The sequence below is a fragment of the Vicia villosa genome, linkage group LG5 (assembly GCF_029867415.1).
Source record: "Vicia villosa cultivar HV-30 ecotype Madison, WI linkage group LG5, Vvil1.0, whole genome shotgun sequence".
Classification (NCBI taxonomy): Eukaryota; Viridiplantae; Streptophyta; class Magnoliopsida; order Fabales; family Fabaceae; genus Vicia; species Vicia villosa.
In genome coordinates this window covers 173,423,257-173,441,844 of record NC_081184.1, presented here as the reverse complement: position 1 = coordinate 173,441,844, position 18,588 = coordinate 173,423,257, and the positions used below count along the sequence as shown (strand labels likewise).

General features: G+C 35.5%; 2 protein-coding genes across 2 annotated transcripts; both read left to right on the top strand.

The window, feature by feature from the left end:
* Positions 1-5,400: 5,400 nt before the first annotated feature.
* Positions 5,401-10,628, top strand: LOC131604031 (E3 ubiquitin protein ligase RIE1-like). Its single transcript, XM_058876520.1, has 5 exons — positions 5,401-5,987; positions 7,022-7,141; positions 9,630-9,762; positions 9,855-10,007; positions 10,181-10,628. Exons 1-5 carry the CDS (start codon positions 5,542-5,544, stop codon positions 10,340-10,342), a joined length of 1,014 nt encoding a protein of 337 aa, XP_058732503.1. The 5' UTR covers positions 5,401-5,541; the 3' UTR covers positions 10,343-10,628.
* A 5,612-nt stretch (positions 10,629-16,240) lies between these two features.
* On the top strand, positions 16,241-18,156 carry LOC131604030 (small ribosomal subunit protein uS5x-like). Its single transcript, XM_058876519.1, has 2 exons — positions 16,241-16,987; positions 17,808-18,156. Exons 1-2 carry the CDS (start codon positions 16,316-16,318, stop codon positions 17,964-17,966), a joined length of 831 nt encoding a protein of 276 aa, XP_058732502.1. The 5' UTR covers positions 16,241-16,315; the 3' UTR covers positions 17,967-18,156.
* Positions 18,157-18,588: the final 432 nt, after the last annotated feature.

Sequence of the window (18,588 nt, the reverse complement as noted above, 5' to 3'; positions counted from 1 at the left end):
AAAACATATATCTTTCTACCCAGGCCTTCCATTTGCATTGGTTCCATTAGGTCCATGTGAAGTAATTCCATAACTTTTGAGGTGGTAAGATGTTGGAGCTTTCAGTGGGACATCTTGGTTTGCTTGCCTATTTGACACTCTCCACATATTTTGCCTTATTCAATCATAAGTTTCGGCATTTTGATAGCAACTTCAGAGATGATCTTTTTCATACTCTTGAGGTTGAGATGACAAATTTTTTTGTGTCATAGCTTGATTTCTTCTACCTTGTATAATCAAAAATGTTGAGGGTTGGCATTTGTTTCGAGATTCCCACATATAACAATGGTCTTTGGATCTTGATCCTTTCACTAACACTTCTTCACCTTTGATGGAAACAATGCATTTTGATTTGTTAAAGCTTGCATTTAGACTTTGATCACATAGTTAACTTATAATGATCAAGTTTGTAGTTAATCCTTCTACCAGCAACACATTAGCAAGGATACCAAGACCTGGATAAACTAGTTTGCTTATACGCTTGATTTTTTCTCTTGCTCTCTCCCAAAGGTAACATGACTATTGGAGTACGAACTTAACTCTTCTAAGTAAATCTCTTTACTAGTCATGTGCCTGAAACATCCAATATCAAAATATCAATCTTCTCTTGAGGAAACTCTAAGAGATGTATGAGTTATAAGACTTGTGACAGTTTCTCGGAGTTTCCACAATTTCCTTGCTTGAATGTTCTCGCTTGTTTTTTCTATTGAGCCTTGGTTGATTATAAGGTTGAGGATATTCATACAGCCTATAGCAGTATGGCCTTATATGACCATATCTTCCATAATAATGGCATCTCTATGACGAGCTCTTGTTGCCTTTGTTTTAAGGATACACAAGTCGAACTGGATGTTGTAACATATGGTCCAACATTAGAAACTCAGTCTTTTTCGGAGGAACAAAATTCAAAGTGAGAAATTTGATTTATTTGTTCATGGAGTTGTAGCCAAACCATATTCACTTCATATTCCTAAATATCTTCCCAACTTCCAATATTTCATCAAACATAGTAGAAACTAGAGTCATATGGAAAATATAGTTGAATCTAAAAACAATAATTACAATGGTTCAAATTGAATAACAAACCTTCGTAATGTGAGTAGAACAAGGACGACTAACATATCTATAAGCTTCTAAAGCTTTTTCAAGGTCAAGATGAGACGAAACTTCACGACTAATTCGATCATTGACAACAAGACCAAAATTCGTAATTGATCGCGTATGACTTAGTATGTCTAATGAATCTGACTGCAAGTGCACAGTCTTATCACGTAGCTTTAAAGATTATCGAATCCCAAGGGACTGAGAATCGATATACCGATATCTAATTGTTACTACGTAAATCTAAGGCTAGTAATCCCACCGCGCGCGCACACATACACAATATATATATATATATATATATATATATATATATATATATATATATATATATATATATATATATATATATATACATATATCATTCTTTACGTTGCCAAAATGTCCCTTTCTTCCACCAATTAGCATAGATCTATCATATTGAATAAAACTTAATTTCCTATAAGTTTACTAATTACTTTATCTGTCCCAACTAACAACAAATGACAACAATTAAAGCATTTAATATGGTATGTGATATTACATTCTCCCTTTTAAATTAAAATTCGTCCTTGAATTTCTTCTAAATAAAGAAAGGAACACTTATTGCATCACCGACTTCGGTCAACACTTGACTATAGCTTGGGTTCAATCTTCTGACACACTTAATCTTCCAAATTTTCTTCACTGTTAAACTTCCTTCTTTCACGACTTCTCAAAATTTATTGATTTGACCACATCTTTAATTCAAATCATTGATTAACGTATAACCCTTCTTCCCACTTAACTCATTTGATATGTCGTTTTGAACTGCTTGGTCACGAAGCTTTCTGGAGTATGCGACTTCCCTTTCTTGCACTGAGTTAACCGAAACCCATAAACATTGCACCTTATTCTGACTAGATAGCCACACAATCAAAACTTCGTGATATAATTTACTACTTCCATAACTACACACAAACACTGATGGCTCTTCTCTTGTAAATTCTTCAACAATTGATATAAGTTCTATAATCCCCATATTGATATTCCTATTAACTTCACTTAACCTGATACCACGTACTACACGGACACACGCTTGATGCCCCAATTGCGACACACTACTCCAACAAGATATCATACACTTGATACATGATTATCTTCCTTTCATTATTATAGGCAGTTATCTTCCCGATCCTCCATGAAATTGTACTGTGCTATTCCATTCATCACTATCTATTGTTCAGTTCTGACTTGAACACTAAGATACACATGGGATTCACATGTACTACTGATTAGCTTATGGGCCTTCATAGAAAATTTGTATTTTCCTATGAGAACCTACTTCTTCAAATAGTACCAGAACTTTACTGACATCCACTGGTAGAATAACTTTCTTGCTGACACACAAAGGTTGAGAATAAGACTAACACCTGCCAAAGATAGATATGTAAGAGTTACACAACCGGGACCATAAGAGTGTACAACATTTAGAATTATCCAGTGCTGGTTGTGATTAATCTAAATTAGTCTGACAATATCCAGTTCATGTTGATATAATACATTTTATGTCCTTCATAGAGTTCTTCCCCACTCACGGATTCTGCTGACAAGGGATTCTAACCAACTGACGAAATAATAACTTTAAGGGATTTCGAGTCGTCAACAAGGAAACACTTATGTATAATTTTAACTATTAAGGATATAAATGTGAGTTCCTTAGGCTACTCGTAGAGTCACACAACTCGGTCACACATTTAGAGATGACATCACACTTTCTAACCATAATTATTCACTTCGATTGTCCTGCTTCATCTTATGGAAACCTTAGTTCGTGTTCTTACGGATATACAATACAAGTTACACACTTAACTTCATGAATACTTCATTCCCATTTTTACCTTGGATGATAACTCGAAAGTATTGTCGACTGGGTAGGGTAGCATTGTATACATCAGGTACCACTCTCATGGAGGTCTACATCCGAGGCCACATATCTGAGTGAACTGTCTAAATGTCATACTATGACTATCTACTTATACTTCATCGACACTTAGCGGGATACCAACCGATCTCCTCGAGATTGTCGCTCAGTAAGTTTCTTCCAGCTTCATTCCTTATGACTCTCAATAGTCATAAAAGCAATACACCTAATACTTACTCACACTGGGTATGACTCACAAGGTCAGCTCCCCAAGCATCTAACTTCTATTACAACTATACAAGTGATAAACTACACAATACACCTTCGAAAAAGTCAATTTCAAAACTATCAATCTGATTTGCATTAACTTGCAACTCCATTCTCAAACCGCACATTCGCAACTGTACACTAAAAAAAGATTCGACATGCACTTAGTTCCAACAAAGCGTGAACATCATACTCCTTGGTCAATCAATCCAAACACTACTTAGGAAGATAACATCAACATGACATTCAATAAGCCACTCTTACTATTATCAACCAAATAATACACATAGTTCCATATCAAAGCTTGGCTCGTTCTCGGTTGCTTGCCACATACTTAGACTCTCAGGACACAAAACTCATTAGCTAAACCAAAGAGTGTGATACTCCACAAATACCTCATCACAAGATAGTCAAACTTACACACAAGTGTCCAGGATACCACTCTCGCATGTTTTCTTAGCAACAAGACATAACTCTCACTTATTCGCCTTATACTTTTGAAATCTTTATACTTGAACAATCCTCAACTGCATGTTATTATCTTAGCATCAATGAAACATTAATGATTCCATTATGCATCCCATCGTGACAGTTGTGTTGTAAGGTTTACACCACTCTTCATGTACTATGCATTTGATTCTCCTTCTATAGTAATCTTCTCAACTTCAATTATTGAATCATTCTACTAGAATTTTCGTGGATCTCAAATACTCTCTCCCTTCCCCCCTCTCTCTCTACATGAACCTCTTTCAACTGTTCCTTAGGCAACTCAACATTTCCACGACGGTCTCGCACTGACAATGAATCTTTGATGAACTATCCTGAACCTAATCTCCCTTCTAAAATTGGATATACTTGATCTATCCCACACCCTTCGTCTAGTGTAAACATGTCCTGCTTGGAAAATGTAGTCATGTCCTCAAGTCTCTTTGTATTACTTCGCCACTGCCTTCGACCCTCAACAAGATGCTGAATTTCAATATCTCTCAGACCTTCAACCATTCCGAATATACTCTCTAAAGTACTTCCATTCTTTTAAGATGTTTTAATAATTCAGAATAGAGTGGTGCTATATGTCACGAAGACATCGCCCAACTAATATCATGAATACTTCTAATTTCTTTAATTAATATTAAAAAAACATATAATAAAAAACCACAAGCATGTAGTACCATCTAAAGACTCCCACATTATTCTATACCTTACACAAACAAAAAATAACAAGTCATTATTCGAATTTTTAATCACCTAGTAAAGAAACAACAAGCCAAGTACACTTTTTGAAATAGGACACCTATTAATATTCTCCTATCTAATAGCTTGAAAAATAGATGTAATCATATAAGTGTGACATTTTATTTGAGCAGGATAAGTGAGAGGCGGGACTAATTTTAAGTGAGAGGCGGGACTAATTTTATTGGCAGACTATTGCAATGAAATCAATGGAAATGAACAGAAATGGTGATAAATCTAAAAGGCAATTCACAAAGCATTTTCCATTCGCGAATTCTCGTGACTATTATTTTCGTGATGTTCAGCATTTTCCTTCAGAATATTAAATGTGTGATCAATATTTTGATATTTTAATCTGTATTTATTATTTAAAATATTAAAAATAATTATATAGATTTTTTTGAGATTTTTTATTTTACTATTTATAATATAATTAATTAAAAAAATAAACTTTTTTATTAAATAATTTGATTTTAATATTAAATTATTGGGAGACTAGAATCCCCAAATCCTTTTGCAATCTTTTTAAATTTTAATTTTTCATCTCTATTAAAAATTAGGATTTCTTAAAAAAAAATTAGGGCTAAGAAAGATGTCCTAACTCTTCGCCTTAAATTTTAACTTACTCTACTAAATTAAAGGCACTCTTAATTTTTGATCTCCTTTGAAATTTAGGGCGAAGAAAGAAAAAAAATTGTTTAAAGATTAAAATTTGAATTTAGATTCTTCATCTCCAACTAAACAAAGCTTAAAAACTTGCGAGGGCATAACCGTCCATATCGACCCTGCATTTACACGTATTATTTACTGTTCTCTCTTCTGTGTGTGTTTGGTGTTTTCATTTCTATCTCTATACACGAGACAGTAACAATAAGAAGAAGTAAAGAATAATGAAGAATCGTTTTTCTCTTCCTTTATTTATAATTATATTAATTATTGTTGTTACTATTAGAATTCTCTCTTCTTATTGATTCAACTTTCAAATAATGCTCTAGCACCGTCTCTCTCTCTATCCAGCCATGTCATCACCTAACTACGCTCAGTCCCACGCGCCACTCCTTCGCCCACGTCGCGTGTCTCGCACGCCCGTCCTCGCTCTCCTTCTCGGCCGCCGCGGACCTTCCGTTCTTGTCCGTGAAACCGCCGCGCGCGAGCTCGAAGAGAGGCGCGCCGACTGGGGATACTCGAAGCCGGTGGTGGTGCTCGATGTGACGTGGAACGCGGCCTTCGTGGTGGTCGCGGCGGTTATGTTAGGTTGTAGTGTGGAGGAGAATCCTAACACGCCGATTCGGTTGTGGATCTGCGGGTACGCGTTGCAGTGTTTGGTTCATGTGGCGTTGGTGTGGTTGGAATACAGGAGGAGGAACGGAGGTGGAGGAGGAAGGGACGAGGAATCTCTTGATGGAGATGTCAATGATAGTGAGGATGATGATGATGTTGAATTTCGGAATTCTTCTCGTTCCGGGTAAATTTATTTTCTCAATTTAATTGCTGTTATATTCAATTTTGTCAATCAATTTGTTAGTATTTTTTGGGGGAATTTTAGGTTTGTTTGAATACTGACGAGATCGGTGTGTGCATTGGTGAAATTATGCATCTAATGATAGTTTTATCTTGGAGTTTTATTCATTTTATACATAGTCCTCTAGCTAGGTTATGCAATGGAGACTTTGAGATAATCAATCTATGTATCACCGTCACTTCTGAAAAAAGGCGTGTATGTGTCGGGGTCAGACACCTGCAACCTGCACCGACTCTTTTGATTACGTTTAATTTATTCATTTTTTCAAATTATTATTGGTGTCACCGTGTCGGGGTTGTGTTTGAGGTGTCCGTGCTTCGACGGAGTCAATTATATTTTAGTTTTTGCTTCTTAAGAAAGTATTTATGAAATTTGAGTATGAGGAGGAGCACTCCAGGTTAATGGGGGGAAGTACTTAGTACCAATCACTCCTCTTGGTTTGTTGCCAAGTGCTTTTGGTTTGTTCACTAAGGGAGGGCCCTACCGAAAAAAGCACTGTTGGATTTTCCTACTCAAGAAGTTATAAACTTATAGATAATGTGACTTTCGGTTGCCTTACGTTGACCTGTTCATTTGTGGGTGAAAACATTATGGTATTGTAATTATTATTATCTTTTTTCTGGTGAGTGTCTATGATAAAAGGAAAATGATCTTTTATTTCTTGAAAGCCATATGTTATTAGCTTCATTAAGATGGTAGTAAAAGGAATCCTTCACTAATGTTTTGGCACAATTACTTCACTTCATTATGTGTACTTTGAGAACAAATTGGTGGAGTGTCTATTCACTTTGGAAAAAAGATATTAAATGCTTGTTACATTGCGAGTGTGTCCGTGCCTTGGCTGCTAAAGCATGTTTGTTAATATACTACGGAGTTGTGTTGTGTGTAATTTTGTTTATGATCATATAGTACTTTTTACCTTGACTGTTTTAGGTAATTAAGACTTGTAGATATACTGATTTTGATGACCCATTCAGATTTGCAAAACGATGTGCATCATTGAATACCATGCTTTCATTGATTTGGTGGATGGTGGGCTTTTACTGGGTTGTCTATGGTGGTGATATTCTAATGCAAGATGCTCCACGGTTGTACTGGTAAGCCTTCATTTAAATTGAGATCTGAGAATAATGTTTGTATGTTGATTTTAGTGAAAGAATAATATATAACCAACCATCTTAAACTTTAAGCATTTGGCAAATTGGCACAATAAACTTTACTAGTTTCCTATATAGCCCCCCCACAATCGGTTCTTCCGAATAGTTACTGTTAGTTCACTAAACGACTTGTGTCATGACAAAATTCTAGCCTTTGGTTTTGTATTATATTTGCATTGTGTGCTACAAAGAACCTCGCATCACCATGCTTAATTGCTTATTCTATTGGTGCTGTTTCTCGAAAGTTTTTCCTTTTTTTAGTAAACCCTTATTTTAGTCCCTAAACGTGACATTAGTTTGGTCAATGAGGGTATGAAAAAGTAAAAAATAAAATGCCATTCATGTTTATCCAAAAGTTAGTCTCCATTTGCTATCGTCTTTTACGTGATTTGGCAAGTAATGTGCTCAATATCTTTCTAGTTGCCTTCAAGGTGGGGACTACATCATCACGGACTAAAGGGATAGACTATCCCTTTAGTTCTTGGTGATAGTGTTTAATCAAATGGAAGTATACTAAGAACCCCTTGATACAATTCAATTTCGTCCCTAGAACCTCAGACCCCAACTTTCCCTTCTCCATTTTTGTTTCGTTTCTGTGCAGGAGGTCTTGCAGCGTACTATATTGTTGAAAAGTTATGAAAAAGTATTGCAAAGAGAATTTAGCGATTGGGTATTTTGTTAGAAACAATCAAAATTTATCACCAACATTGGAGGTTGGGGTACCGTACTGGACTCACTAACACTAAATAGTACCACATACAAGAATTAGTAGCACACACCAATATAAGGTTTCTCTGAGTCTGACACTGGGCTATTGAGATTCTCAATATTGCAACCGCAAGAAGCGTAAATTAAACATAGAATGATAATACGAGCACAATTCCATTGCGATGATCATTAAATTTCATCTCGAGAAAAAAGAGTAGAATGGACAAATAAAAAAGTTACAAATCCTGACAGTGATTCATGCAAAGTTGCTCGAAACATTATAATGGGTGAATCTTCTTGAAGAAACATTTATAAGACACTTGCATGCAATATTTGCCATTGCTAAATATAAAAATGGCCCTTGATGAGTTACTACATATCTTTTAATTTCTTATTGAAAATTTCATTTAACAAAAGGATATTGTACACTTAAAGATGACCAATTGAAAGATATCATGCATTAATTAATTGACTATAAAATAAATTGTCAAATCAAATGATTTCAAATCTGCTGGCTATGTTATCCTTCCACTTCTACATACGGTTATTAAGTTACGTAGCTCTATGACTTTTTTTTAACATAACTCCTGCAAGAGCACATCTGTCACTGGATTTCTTCTGATTCACAGTCACATTGCTTAAAGCATTCTATTTTCTATTGCCTTTTAGACAACCGACTTTGCTAGTTCCTACCTAGTTTCTCCTTAGCATTAGTACTAGAGTTTTTTTTTGTTGACTTTGGCTGGTAACATAGCCCTTAAATGTATAGGCCGACTCTGTATATGCAAAGATGTTTAAATTGGCATTCTTGATACATCTTATAATTTCAAAATAGTAATTAATACATACAGTATGAAAATCTGAACAGGAGCTAGGAAAGAAAACATTGTGATAACTAGCAAGAAAACTTAATAAAAAGGGAATAGCCCAAAAGTTTGTGATTAAGCAGATGTAGCAAGTGATGGCATGTGATAATCATTTGGTGAAAGCAATTATTAATATTCAATTAACAGATCAGAGTTGCTAAATTATTCAGAATTGGCTGCAGATAAAAAGATCATGTCACATGATAGAAAGATACATGACTTCATGAAAGTGCAGCTATACACGGAGGAAAGAGAATGGGCTTAGTGTGCTCAGGACCAAACAAATGGAAGTATGGAATCATATCATGGATTATTTAGTATACCATCAGGATCAAGCACACTTGTTTTAGTCTGTGGTGATGTGATGGCACCCACAGGGAGGATATGTGGCATCATATTTGGATCGTTACTTCACTTTGACAGATGTTAGTGCAGTGATATAGCACAGACATGGTTGACACATGGCATCATATTTGGCTCGTTACATTATTTTTACAGATGTTCGCATACAAAGTTTAACTTTTGGATTAACGCGATAGACGTCATCCACCTTTGGTGTTTTTTCTTTCTTACTTTTATTAGTGACCAAATCAGTGTGTGCCTGCTTGTAAAGTGTTATATAAGGATAATGCAAATGGGATACTTTCTTTTTTTATTAAGTCATTGGTCTTTCTTCTTTAAGTTAGAATTTTTCATTACAGGGCATTAAAAGGATTTTTTTATGAATAATTACAGCATTAGATTACATTTGTTTTTTCTGATAACTGTTTGATTGCATGACAAATTATTATAGACTTTTTTTTCCAATAAAAAAAATTTTATCCTCATTTTTTTTCTTCCTGTAATTTGTACAGGTTGGCTGTTGTCTTTCTAGCATTTGATGTCTTCTTTGCCGTCTTTTGTGTTGCTTTGGCATGCTTAATTGGCATTGCCCTCTGCTGCTGTTTACCCTGTATTATTGGTATTCTCTATGCAGTTGCTGGACAGGTATGCTTTTCTTTTATTCTGATAGAAAAATCTCAAATACTTGCTGGCCTTCCAATATTTTTATGCTCATTGCCTGTATTGTGAGACTGTAGGAGGGTGCATCTGAAACAGATCTTAGTATACTTCCAAAATATAAGTTTCATGCGGCAGGCAATGAGGAAACACCTAGTCCGAGAGGTGGATCAATGGTTCCCATTGAAAATAGCAGTGGTGCAAATGAACGAGTACTTTCACCGGAGGATGCGGTATGCTTTACCGATGTTAATTTCTTTCATTCTAACCCCTTTGTACTTCTGTGTTTGAAATTCTGGTTGCACCAAAGAAAAATAGTAATAAAAGCTAATTTCTACACTATGATATTAAAGATTTGTAAAATTAATAATGTATAATTTTTTTTTGACCCTGTTTCCTTTTTCAGGAATGCTGCATATGCATCTCTCCTTATGAGGATGAAGCAGAGCTTCACGCACTTCCTTGTAACCACCATTTTCATTCCACATGCATAGTGAAATGGTTAAAGATGAATGCAACTTGTCCTCTTTGCAAGTTCAATATTCTAAAGGGAAATGAACAGGTGTGACTGAATAGTAAAGAAAATCCCAGATATAATATCAATCCAATTTCATTATGTGACAGAATGAGTGCTGCAAATGCCGTTGTGTATATGTAGATAATATGACACTAAGAAGCAATAGTCTTTCTTCGATTTGTGTGACCTAGCTGTCAATGTTTGTAAGAAAGTGTAAAGCTAGGAAGGAAAGCTTGTTGTAGAGATATAGTGTTTATTTTGAAAAAGTTATCGATTTCATGCCTCAGAATTTGTTCACATGGGACAAAATAATGGAAATTGTAGCATTCCAACATTATTCTTAATTTATTTCATTTTGTATTGTACGGTATGAAACCTGTCTTAAGGTTCTTTATTGGTTTTCTGCTATGAATAAGTATAAATGCTTTGTACTGGTTTGTGGCCTGGCCACTGATTTGGTAATAGTTGGATGCTTCCTTACCTTTTCTTTGATTTAGAGATCCAGTGATGTTGGTTATGGAAATCTCTGCAATTTTAAGTTTCGACACAATATCTGTTGCCAAAGTTTCCTATGAGTGAGACTGATTTCTAATATATGGATTGCATTTAGTAATATTGTAATATGGTGTGTTTTATCAATATTATTTGTATTATACTACAAAAGCACTATTTTTAGAAACCAAAATTATGATGGAAGTAAATTGAAATTAGCTTTGCACAATTGAAGCTAGATTTTCTCTTAACCATTGGCAACTCATTGATGTGGTATTTGTAAAAAGTGTTCAAAATTTCAACTTAGTTCTTCTCTTGATATGATTCAACCTCTGGAAAACCAAACCAAACCACTTTTAGAAATTCATAAATGTATTTTCAGGTGCACTCTAAGATCCAAAATGTATGTGTAAGCGAGTCTCATTTTATAAAAAAAATTGAAAATATACTTTCGGTTAGTTTCATTTTATTAAAAAAAATTGAAAATATACGAAAGTATATTTTTGTAGAATTATTTTTTTTTCATTTGGAGAGTGGAATACATAAAAGGAAATTTATTACTTCGAGGAGTAAACTAAAACACAAATAATGCCTTACCTTAGTTATAGAGTGGTTCAACTTTTTCCACTGAGATCACCACACAGAATCAAGCTTACATATTCATTTCTATAATTTCTGAAGCAGGAAACAATAAATACTTAAGAACCACGTTCTAATTTCTAAAGGCATATCGGAACACGACAACTCCAACGAGTCTAGCTTCAAAATCACCACAAACATGAATAATTTTGGACCACATATCTGTGTGGTAAGGTTTAGATGCTATATAATGAAACCATTATATGAACAATTTCAATTTAAATAGTTTTTTCTGCAACTTAAATTTCTAAGTGAAAAAACTCTATGGATAAATATTTTCGGAAGTATATTTTTGATTTTTTTTTTTTTTTTATAAAAGAAGGGTGTGGCTCAGTTATACAAAAATTTAATTATTTTGTTGAGAATATAATATAATTCAAGTTAGTGTATCAAATTGTCGTTTTTTGTCAACATGTTACATCATGTTATGCAGTGTTTTTTTTGTCAAATTAAACTACAATGTAACCGATTGACATATTATATCAACAAGTTACATCTGTATTATTTTTTGTAAATTCTGTGAAAATAGTTAAATGTAATAGTTGTCGAGATCTTGATCTAGATCTTAAAATCTTAAGATTTTACGATCTCACTCATCCCCAATCATTCGGATCTTAAGTAGAATCATATGTTGTAGCTAAATTGTGAAAAAAATCGTAAAATAGTTGATTTTGTGCGATCTTTGCCAGTTTCGACCATGATTGTCCGTTTTCCAGCCGCCACCATTAAGAGGGGAGAAGGATGACAAGATGCAGAGGCACAATAATTAGGGTTCGGTGAGAATGAATGTGTGCCTTTTGAAATGAAGAAGTTTTTTATTTATGGCTTAGAGAATAAACATCTCACTTGTAGGGTTTGTTTTAATTAATTGACTTATGATAATCTTAGTAATTGACCAAATATGTCCCTAATGTCTAACAAATGCTCCATGTGGTAGTAATAAAGTATAAAAACTCAATCATACATGTCTAAAGAATATGAAAAAGAGTCAATTTCTGACGAAGACATTTGCCTACTAACTTATATCATGTAAAAAAAATCAAATATATACCATTATTTTTTCATTTTAGTAGGATATAATGATTTTAGTCGCGATTTTATGTTTTACGATCTTGGTACCCCCCTCTCGATCTTACCAAAATAATTGGGTAGGATCTTCCGATCTTAACTACGATTTTATATTTTACGATCATGCTATTCTCTCCCGATCTTATGTAAGATCTCGATCTTGTTAACCTTGATGTAACCGATTGACATAATATGTCAATCGGTTACATTTGAGAGTTTTTTAATTTTTTATTGGATAATTGTATCTCATCTTATGTGGTTATCTCATGAATAAAAGAATGCTCATATTTTCACCTCTCTTTCTCTCTCTCTCTCTCTCTCTCTCTCTCTCTCTCTCTCTCTCTCTCTCTCTCTCTCTCTCTCTCTCTCTCTCTCTCTCTCTCTCTCTCTCTCTCTCTCTCTCTCTCTCTCCTGCACACTCAATTATTCACCAATCCTGTGGTTCCAAGTTCTAACATTTGACGTCAAGAGTCTGGTTCGATCTATCAAACACCTAGTGTGCAAAAATGACATTTATCTTCGATGAAAGAATCCTTGCAAATTTACCTATCCTTGATGCGAAGAATTACGACAAGTGGTGCAAACAAATGAATGTGTTATTTGGTTATCAAGATGTTTTTGAAGTGATCAAGAACGAGGTAACTACACTTGTAGAAGGTGAAATTGATGCACAACTGTTTAAGCATTAGGAGGAGAAGACGGGAGATTAAAAGACGTCGCTTTTGATCCATCAATGGGTTGATGCACATAATTTCGAGAAAGTCAGTGATTGCGAATCATCGAAGCAAGCGTGAGAAATCTTGGAGAAGGCCTATGCAGAAGCTGGCAAGGCGAGGGTTGTGAGGTTACAAAGTCACAAAAGAGAGCTTGAGTTGATTCAAATGGAGGAGAACGAAAGCATCAACAATTTTATGCAAGAATTACCCGGTTGGTGAACCAAGTAAAGGCGTGTGGAGAAGTGATTAGAAAATAGTATGTTGCTGCAAAAATCTTGCATTCCTTGACGCCATGATTTGACAATGTGGTGGTTGCAATTGAAGAATCGAAGGATCTTGCATCGATGAACAAAAAGGAGTTACAAAGATCTCTTGAAGCACATGAGCGTAGAATGAAGGAAAGGAATCTAAATAAGGCAAAGATGGATATCGCTTCGCAAGCCTATTTCAATGAGAGAGACAAGAAGGCGAAGGAAAAATGACCCATGAACAAAGGTAGAGGGAACTTTTAGAATTTTTGTGTATGAGAATCCCAAAGTTCAAAAAATTCAACATTTCAAAAGTGTGAAAATATTGGCAATAGGGTTGATGAATCAAACAACTCTAGATGTGGCAATGTAAGAGGTAGAGGAGGAAGAATGAAGGTTAAGAAGAGTAATGTGCAGTGCTATAATTGTCAAAAGCTTGACCATTTTGTAAGCGAGTGCAATGGCAAAAAGAAAGAACCTCAAGAAGATGAAGACAGAGTTGCAAGACAAATGTTTGATGAATAGAACACTCTCTTGATCTTGATCAGTGAAGGAAAATGCAGCAACAATAGGCTGTAAGACATCAACAGTTTGAAGAAGAGTGCATAACCAAAATATAACTATTGCAGTTTTATGCTGACCGGTAACTTGTAGAAGAAAACGCCATGGAGACTACGAAAAAAGCAATGGATCAATCAATAGTATTTGGACTCCAGATGTTCAACACATTTAAAGGGAAGGAAATATTTTGTTATAATCAATCGTGCCATGAAGAACAAGGATAAGTTTGCGGATGATACCACTCTAGCGACAAAAGGGACCGACGATGTATCGATCGAGAGAAGGGATGGTAGACATTCTTTGATAAATGATGTGTTGTATATCTATTGAATCAAGTGTAATCTTCTAAGTTTTGGTCAATTATTCGAGAAAAGTTACAAGATTCATATGGAGAACAAGACGATACGCGTTATGGACGCAAATAGAGTTTTGGTGCTATAGGCTCCCATGGATCCAAACAGAACCTTCAAGGTTGAGCTGAAGGTTATGGAACATAGATGTCTTGCTACAACAGCTAGTCGTGAATAATGGATATGACATTATAGGTTTAAGCATCTTAATTTCCGAGATCTCAATGTCTTGCAAAATAACGAAATGGTAACGGGGATGCCATTGATCAACATACTGACAACAACTTATGAAGAATGTGTGCAAGCGAAGCAACTGAAGGAAAAATTAAACAAGGATGCATTATTCACATGTGCGTGGATAATGCAAGTTGATTATATTAGTGACAATATATATTTTGTCATATTAGTTGATAATTATAGTAGAAAACTATGGACATACATAATCAAGAGAAATAATGAGGCACTTTAAGGGTTTAAGAAGTTCATGGTTGAAAGGCAAAGGGTCACAAACTCAAAGTTCTCAAAATAGATGGTGGAAATATGTCTCAAATAATTTTAAGCTTTTGTGATAAAGAGGACATAATGCATGAGATAGTACCACCTTAAACACCGCAACAAAACGGTGTTGTCGAAAGGAAGAATCAACTAATTATGAACATGGTGAAAAACATGTCGAAGGGAAAGAACTTGCCGAGAAAGTTATGGGGAGAAGCGGTGTCTATATCTACATATTTGTTGAATATGTGTCCAACCAAGAAGTTGGAGAAGATAACACTAGAAGAAACTTGGTTCAAATTGAAGCCGAACATGAGTCACTTGTAGGGGTGGCAAAATGGGCCCGACCCGCGGGGAAAGCCCGTTTTACCCGCACTTTTTCGCGGGACGGGGCAAGATTTTAGGCCCGCTCTCTTTAATGTGCCCGCCCCGCCCCGTTTTTTTGTGGGCTTTTGCGGACATTTGTTTTTTCATAGAATTTTACTATTTTTAGGCCTAAAAAGCCGAATGCCCGCGGGCTTTCCCTGCCCTGCCCTCATTTTTTTGCGGGGCGGGGCAAGGTTTTAGACCCACACTCTTAAAAAAGCCCGCCCCGCCCGCCCCGTTCTTCGCAGGCTTTTGCGGGGCGGGCATGCCCGTTTGCCACCCCTAGTCACTTGAGAGTGTTTGGCTTAGTGGCGTATCAACATGTGCTAGATCAACTTAGAAAAAAGCTTGATGACATGGACATCAGATGATACTTGCAGGGTATCATTCTACCGGTGGTTACAAGTTTTATGATGCAACAAACATAAGAACAATGATTAGTAGGGACGTTGTTTTCGACGAAATAAAAGAAATGAAGCAGAGTGCAACCAGTTGTCATAATATGTCAACCGATTATACCGGGAGGGTTTCGGTTTGATAATTATACCTCATCTTATGTAGTTGTATATATACTCTTTAAATATCTCATGAATAAAAGAATGTTCATACTTTCACTCTCTCCACACTAAATTATTCACCAACTTTATGGTTTTAAATTATAACATATTTGAGTGTGTTAAAAAATATAAATATTTTTAAATTTTAATAAAATGTTTCTCTTTTTCATTTATTACGTTTTCTTAATCTGTGGAAAAGTGTGAACTATGACACTTATTTTAGGATATAATACAAAATTTGAAAAGGACAATTCAGAATTTTACAAGGATAGCTTTTTACAACTAAGGGTGTGAAGAACAACCACTTTAAAAAAGAGTTTTAAAAAGTTTATCGAACCCAAGCCGAAACCAGTGCAATGCAATTGACCCGGTTTGATTTATGGGCTTGTTTCAAAAAGCCCACCCAAACCCAAAACGTAAACACTACTATATATTTTCAGAATCAGAAACCCTAATTCCAACACAGGTTGTTCGCAGCAGCATTACATAACACTTTCGTTGCCGTTTTCCTTCACAACTCAACACTCCCAACATGGCAGAACGTGGTGGCGGAGATCGCGGTGGTTTCGGAGCCGGATTCGGCGGAAGAGGCGGTCGTGGCGGTCGTGGCGACAGAGGCCGCGGTGGTCGTAGAAGAGCCGGTGGAAGACGTGAAGAAGAAGAGAAATGGGTTCCAGTGACCAAGCTAGGTCGTCTCGTGAAGGAAGGTAAGATCCGCAGCCTGGAACAGATCTACCTCCACTCTCTCCCAATCAAGGAGCACCAAATCATCGACACTCTCGTCGGTCCAACCCTCAAGGACGAAGTGATGAAAATCATGCCGGTTCAGAAACAAACCCGGGCCGGTCAGAGAACCCGGTTCAAGGCCTTTGTTGTTGTGGGTGACAACAACGGTCACGTTGGGCTAGGTGTTAAGTGCAGCAAGGAAGTTGCTACTGCTATTCGCGGTGCGATTATCTTGGCGAAGCTTTCTGTTATTCCCGTTAGGAGAGGCTATTGGGGGAACAAGATCGGAAAGCCTCACACTGTTCCTTGTAAGGTTACCGGAAAGTGTGGTTCCGTTACTGTTCGTATGGTTCCGGCCCCTCGTGGTTCTGGAATTGTGGCTGCTAGGGTTCCTAAGAAGGTTTTGCAATTTGCTGGTATTGATGATGTTTTCACCTCATCCAGAGGATCCACCAAAACCCTCGGAAATTTCGTCAAGGTTTGAATTATTTAAAATTATTCATTGTAATTTTAATTTTAAAGATTATTTAAATATCAATCATTGATGTGTTATTATCTCTCATTGTTATGTATTAATATTTATTTGCATTTATAGTATCATAATATGAATACAATGATATATTGGTCCTCATTTTTTACCTAATTGGCTTTTTATATGCTAGTTTTTATTGGATAGTTGAAATGCTTATATAATTATGTCATTTTATGTTTTATGTTGAATTGTAAGTAAAAATGATATTTTTATACTTTATGAATATTTGAATTTGTTGCTTACTTGATAAATTGTTTTTGTTGAAACCATAATTTGTGCTGCCATACCTGTGTTTGGAAAAAAAAATCCATTCACCTTTGATTGAAATAAGCATTCTGATTCATAATATGCTTGGTAATGAATAAGTTTGAATTTAGCTATGCTAGGTGGGGATTAAGAGCCTGTTTGGATAAACAGTTTATTTGGAGCTTATAGCACAAGTGCTTATCAAAAAAACATGTTAAATTGATTATGTGAAAATAAACACTTCTGCACTTTGATTCATACTTATGCACTTTGATTAATACTTATGTAGCACTGACACCTTGGAGCCATGTTTGGGGTATTGCTTCGTAAAATTCATATTATGCTTGGTGTTGATTAAGTTTGAATCGAGCTATGCCAGGTGGGGATTAAGTTTGAATTGAGCTAAATTTTTGCTGTGCATTAATGCTTAACTAATTGGAATTTATTGTTTGTTTATGATTTTGGAATTTATTGTTTGTTTATGATTTTTGTGTATGTTATAACATTTTGTTTTTTGCAGGCCACTTTTGACTGTTTGTTGAAGACCTATGGTTTCCTGACCCCTGAATTCTGGAAGGAAACTAGGTTCTCCAAATCTCCATTCCAAGAGTACACTGATTTGTTGGCCAAGCCAACTGGAAAGACCTTGATCCTTGAAGAAGAAAGGGTAGAAGCTTGAAGTTGCAGTTTTGGTGTTGCTTGATGATGGTTTGTTTTAAGCATCCTAGGAACTAGTAATTATATCTTTTGTTGCTAATGTTGTTGTTCCCTTCAGTATTTAGTGACTATTTATAGTTTCTGGCATTTTTGTTTTAAATGATTGTTTTTTTTGGATGTTGAGTTTCAAATACCAGAATTTTCTTCTTTAATCGCACTGGCCGTTGCATATGTTTACTTCTGGTGGGTAATAATTCAGTGATAAGCATGCATGTTTCTTCTAAGCTTATTCTGATTTTTATCACACAAATAAATCTATATAAATTGTGATATTTGCCTGATTGAAGTAAATTTCACAACAGAATTGTGCAACAATCATATATCTGGCATCACTAGCCACCAAAATTAAACACACGACCTTTTTTGCATGATTATGACGTATAACTATTCTGGACATAGACACCAACCACTAGAGCACCCAAAACAGCTTTGTTAGTAACTTATAGTGAATGAAACTAAGGTTAAGGGAAGAGTATGAACTTGCATGAAAACACATACAATTGGCTTAGGAATATCTCATCCTTGCACAAGATATGCTAAGGAATGAAAACAAAGCCAATCCAAACAAATGAATTTAACTTCAA

What these genes read in the sequence shown, in the direction of transcription:
- LOC131604031 (XM_058876520.1), top strand. Translation starts at nt 5,542, where the DNA reads ATGTCATCACCTAACTACGCTCAGTCCCACGCGCCACTCCTTCGCCCA. An exon ending in GATGCTCCACGGTTGTACTG is followed by an intron (nt 7,142 to 9,629) that starts GTAAGCCTTCAT and finishes TAATTTGTACAG; the next exon opens with GTTGGCTGTTGTCTTTCTAG. An exon ending in TCTATGCAGTTGCTGGACAG is followed by an intron (nt 9,763 to 9,854) that starts GTATGCTTTTCT and finishes GTGAGACTGTAG; the next exon opens with GAGGGTGCATCTGAAACAGA.
- LOC131604030 (XM_058876519.1), top strand. Translation starts at nt 16,316, where the DNA reads ATGGCAGAACGTGGTGGCGGAGATCGCGGTGGTTTCGGAGCCGGATTC. An exon ending in CCCTCGGAAATTTCGTCAAG is followed by an intron (nt 16,988 to 17,807) that starts GTTTGAATTATT and finishes TGTTTTTTGCAG; the next exon opens with GCCACTTTTGACTGTTTGTT.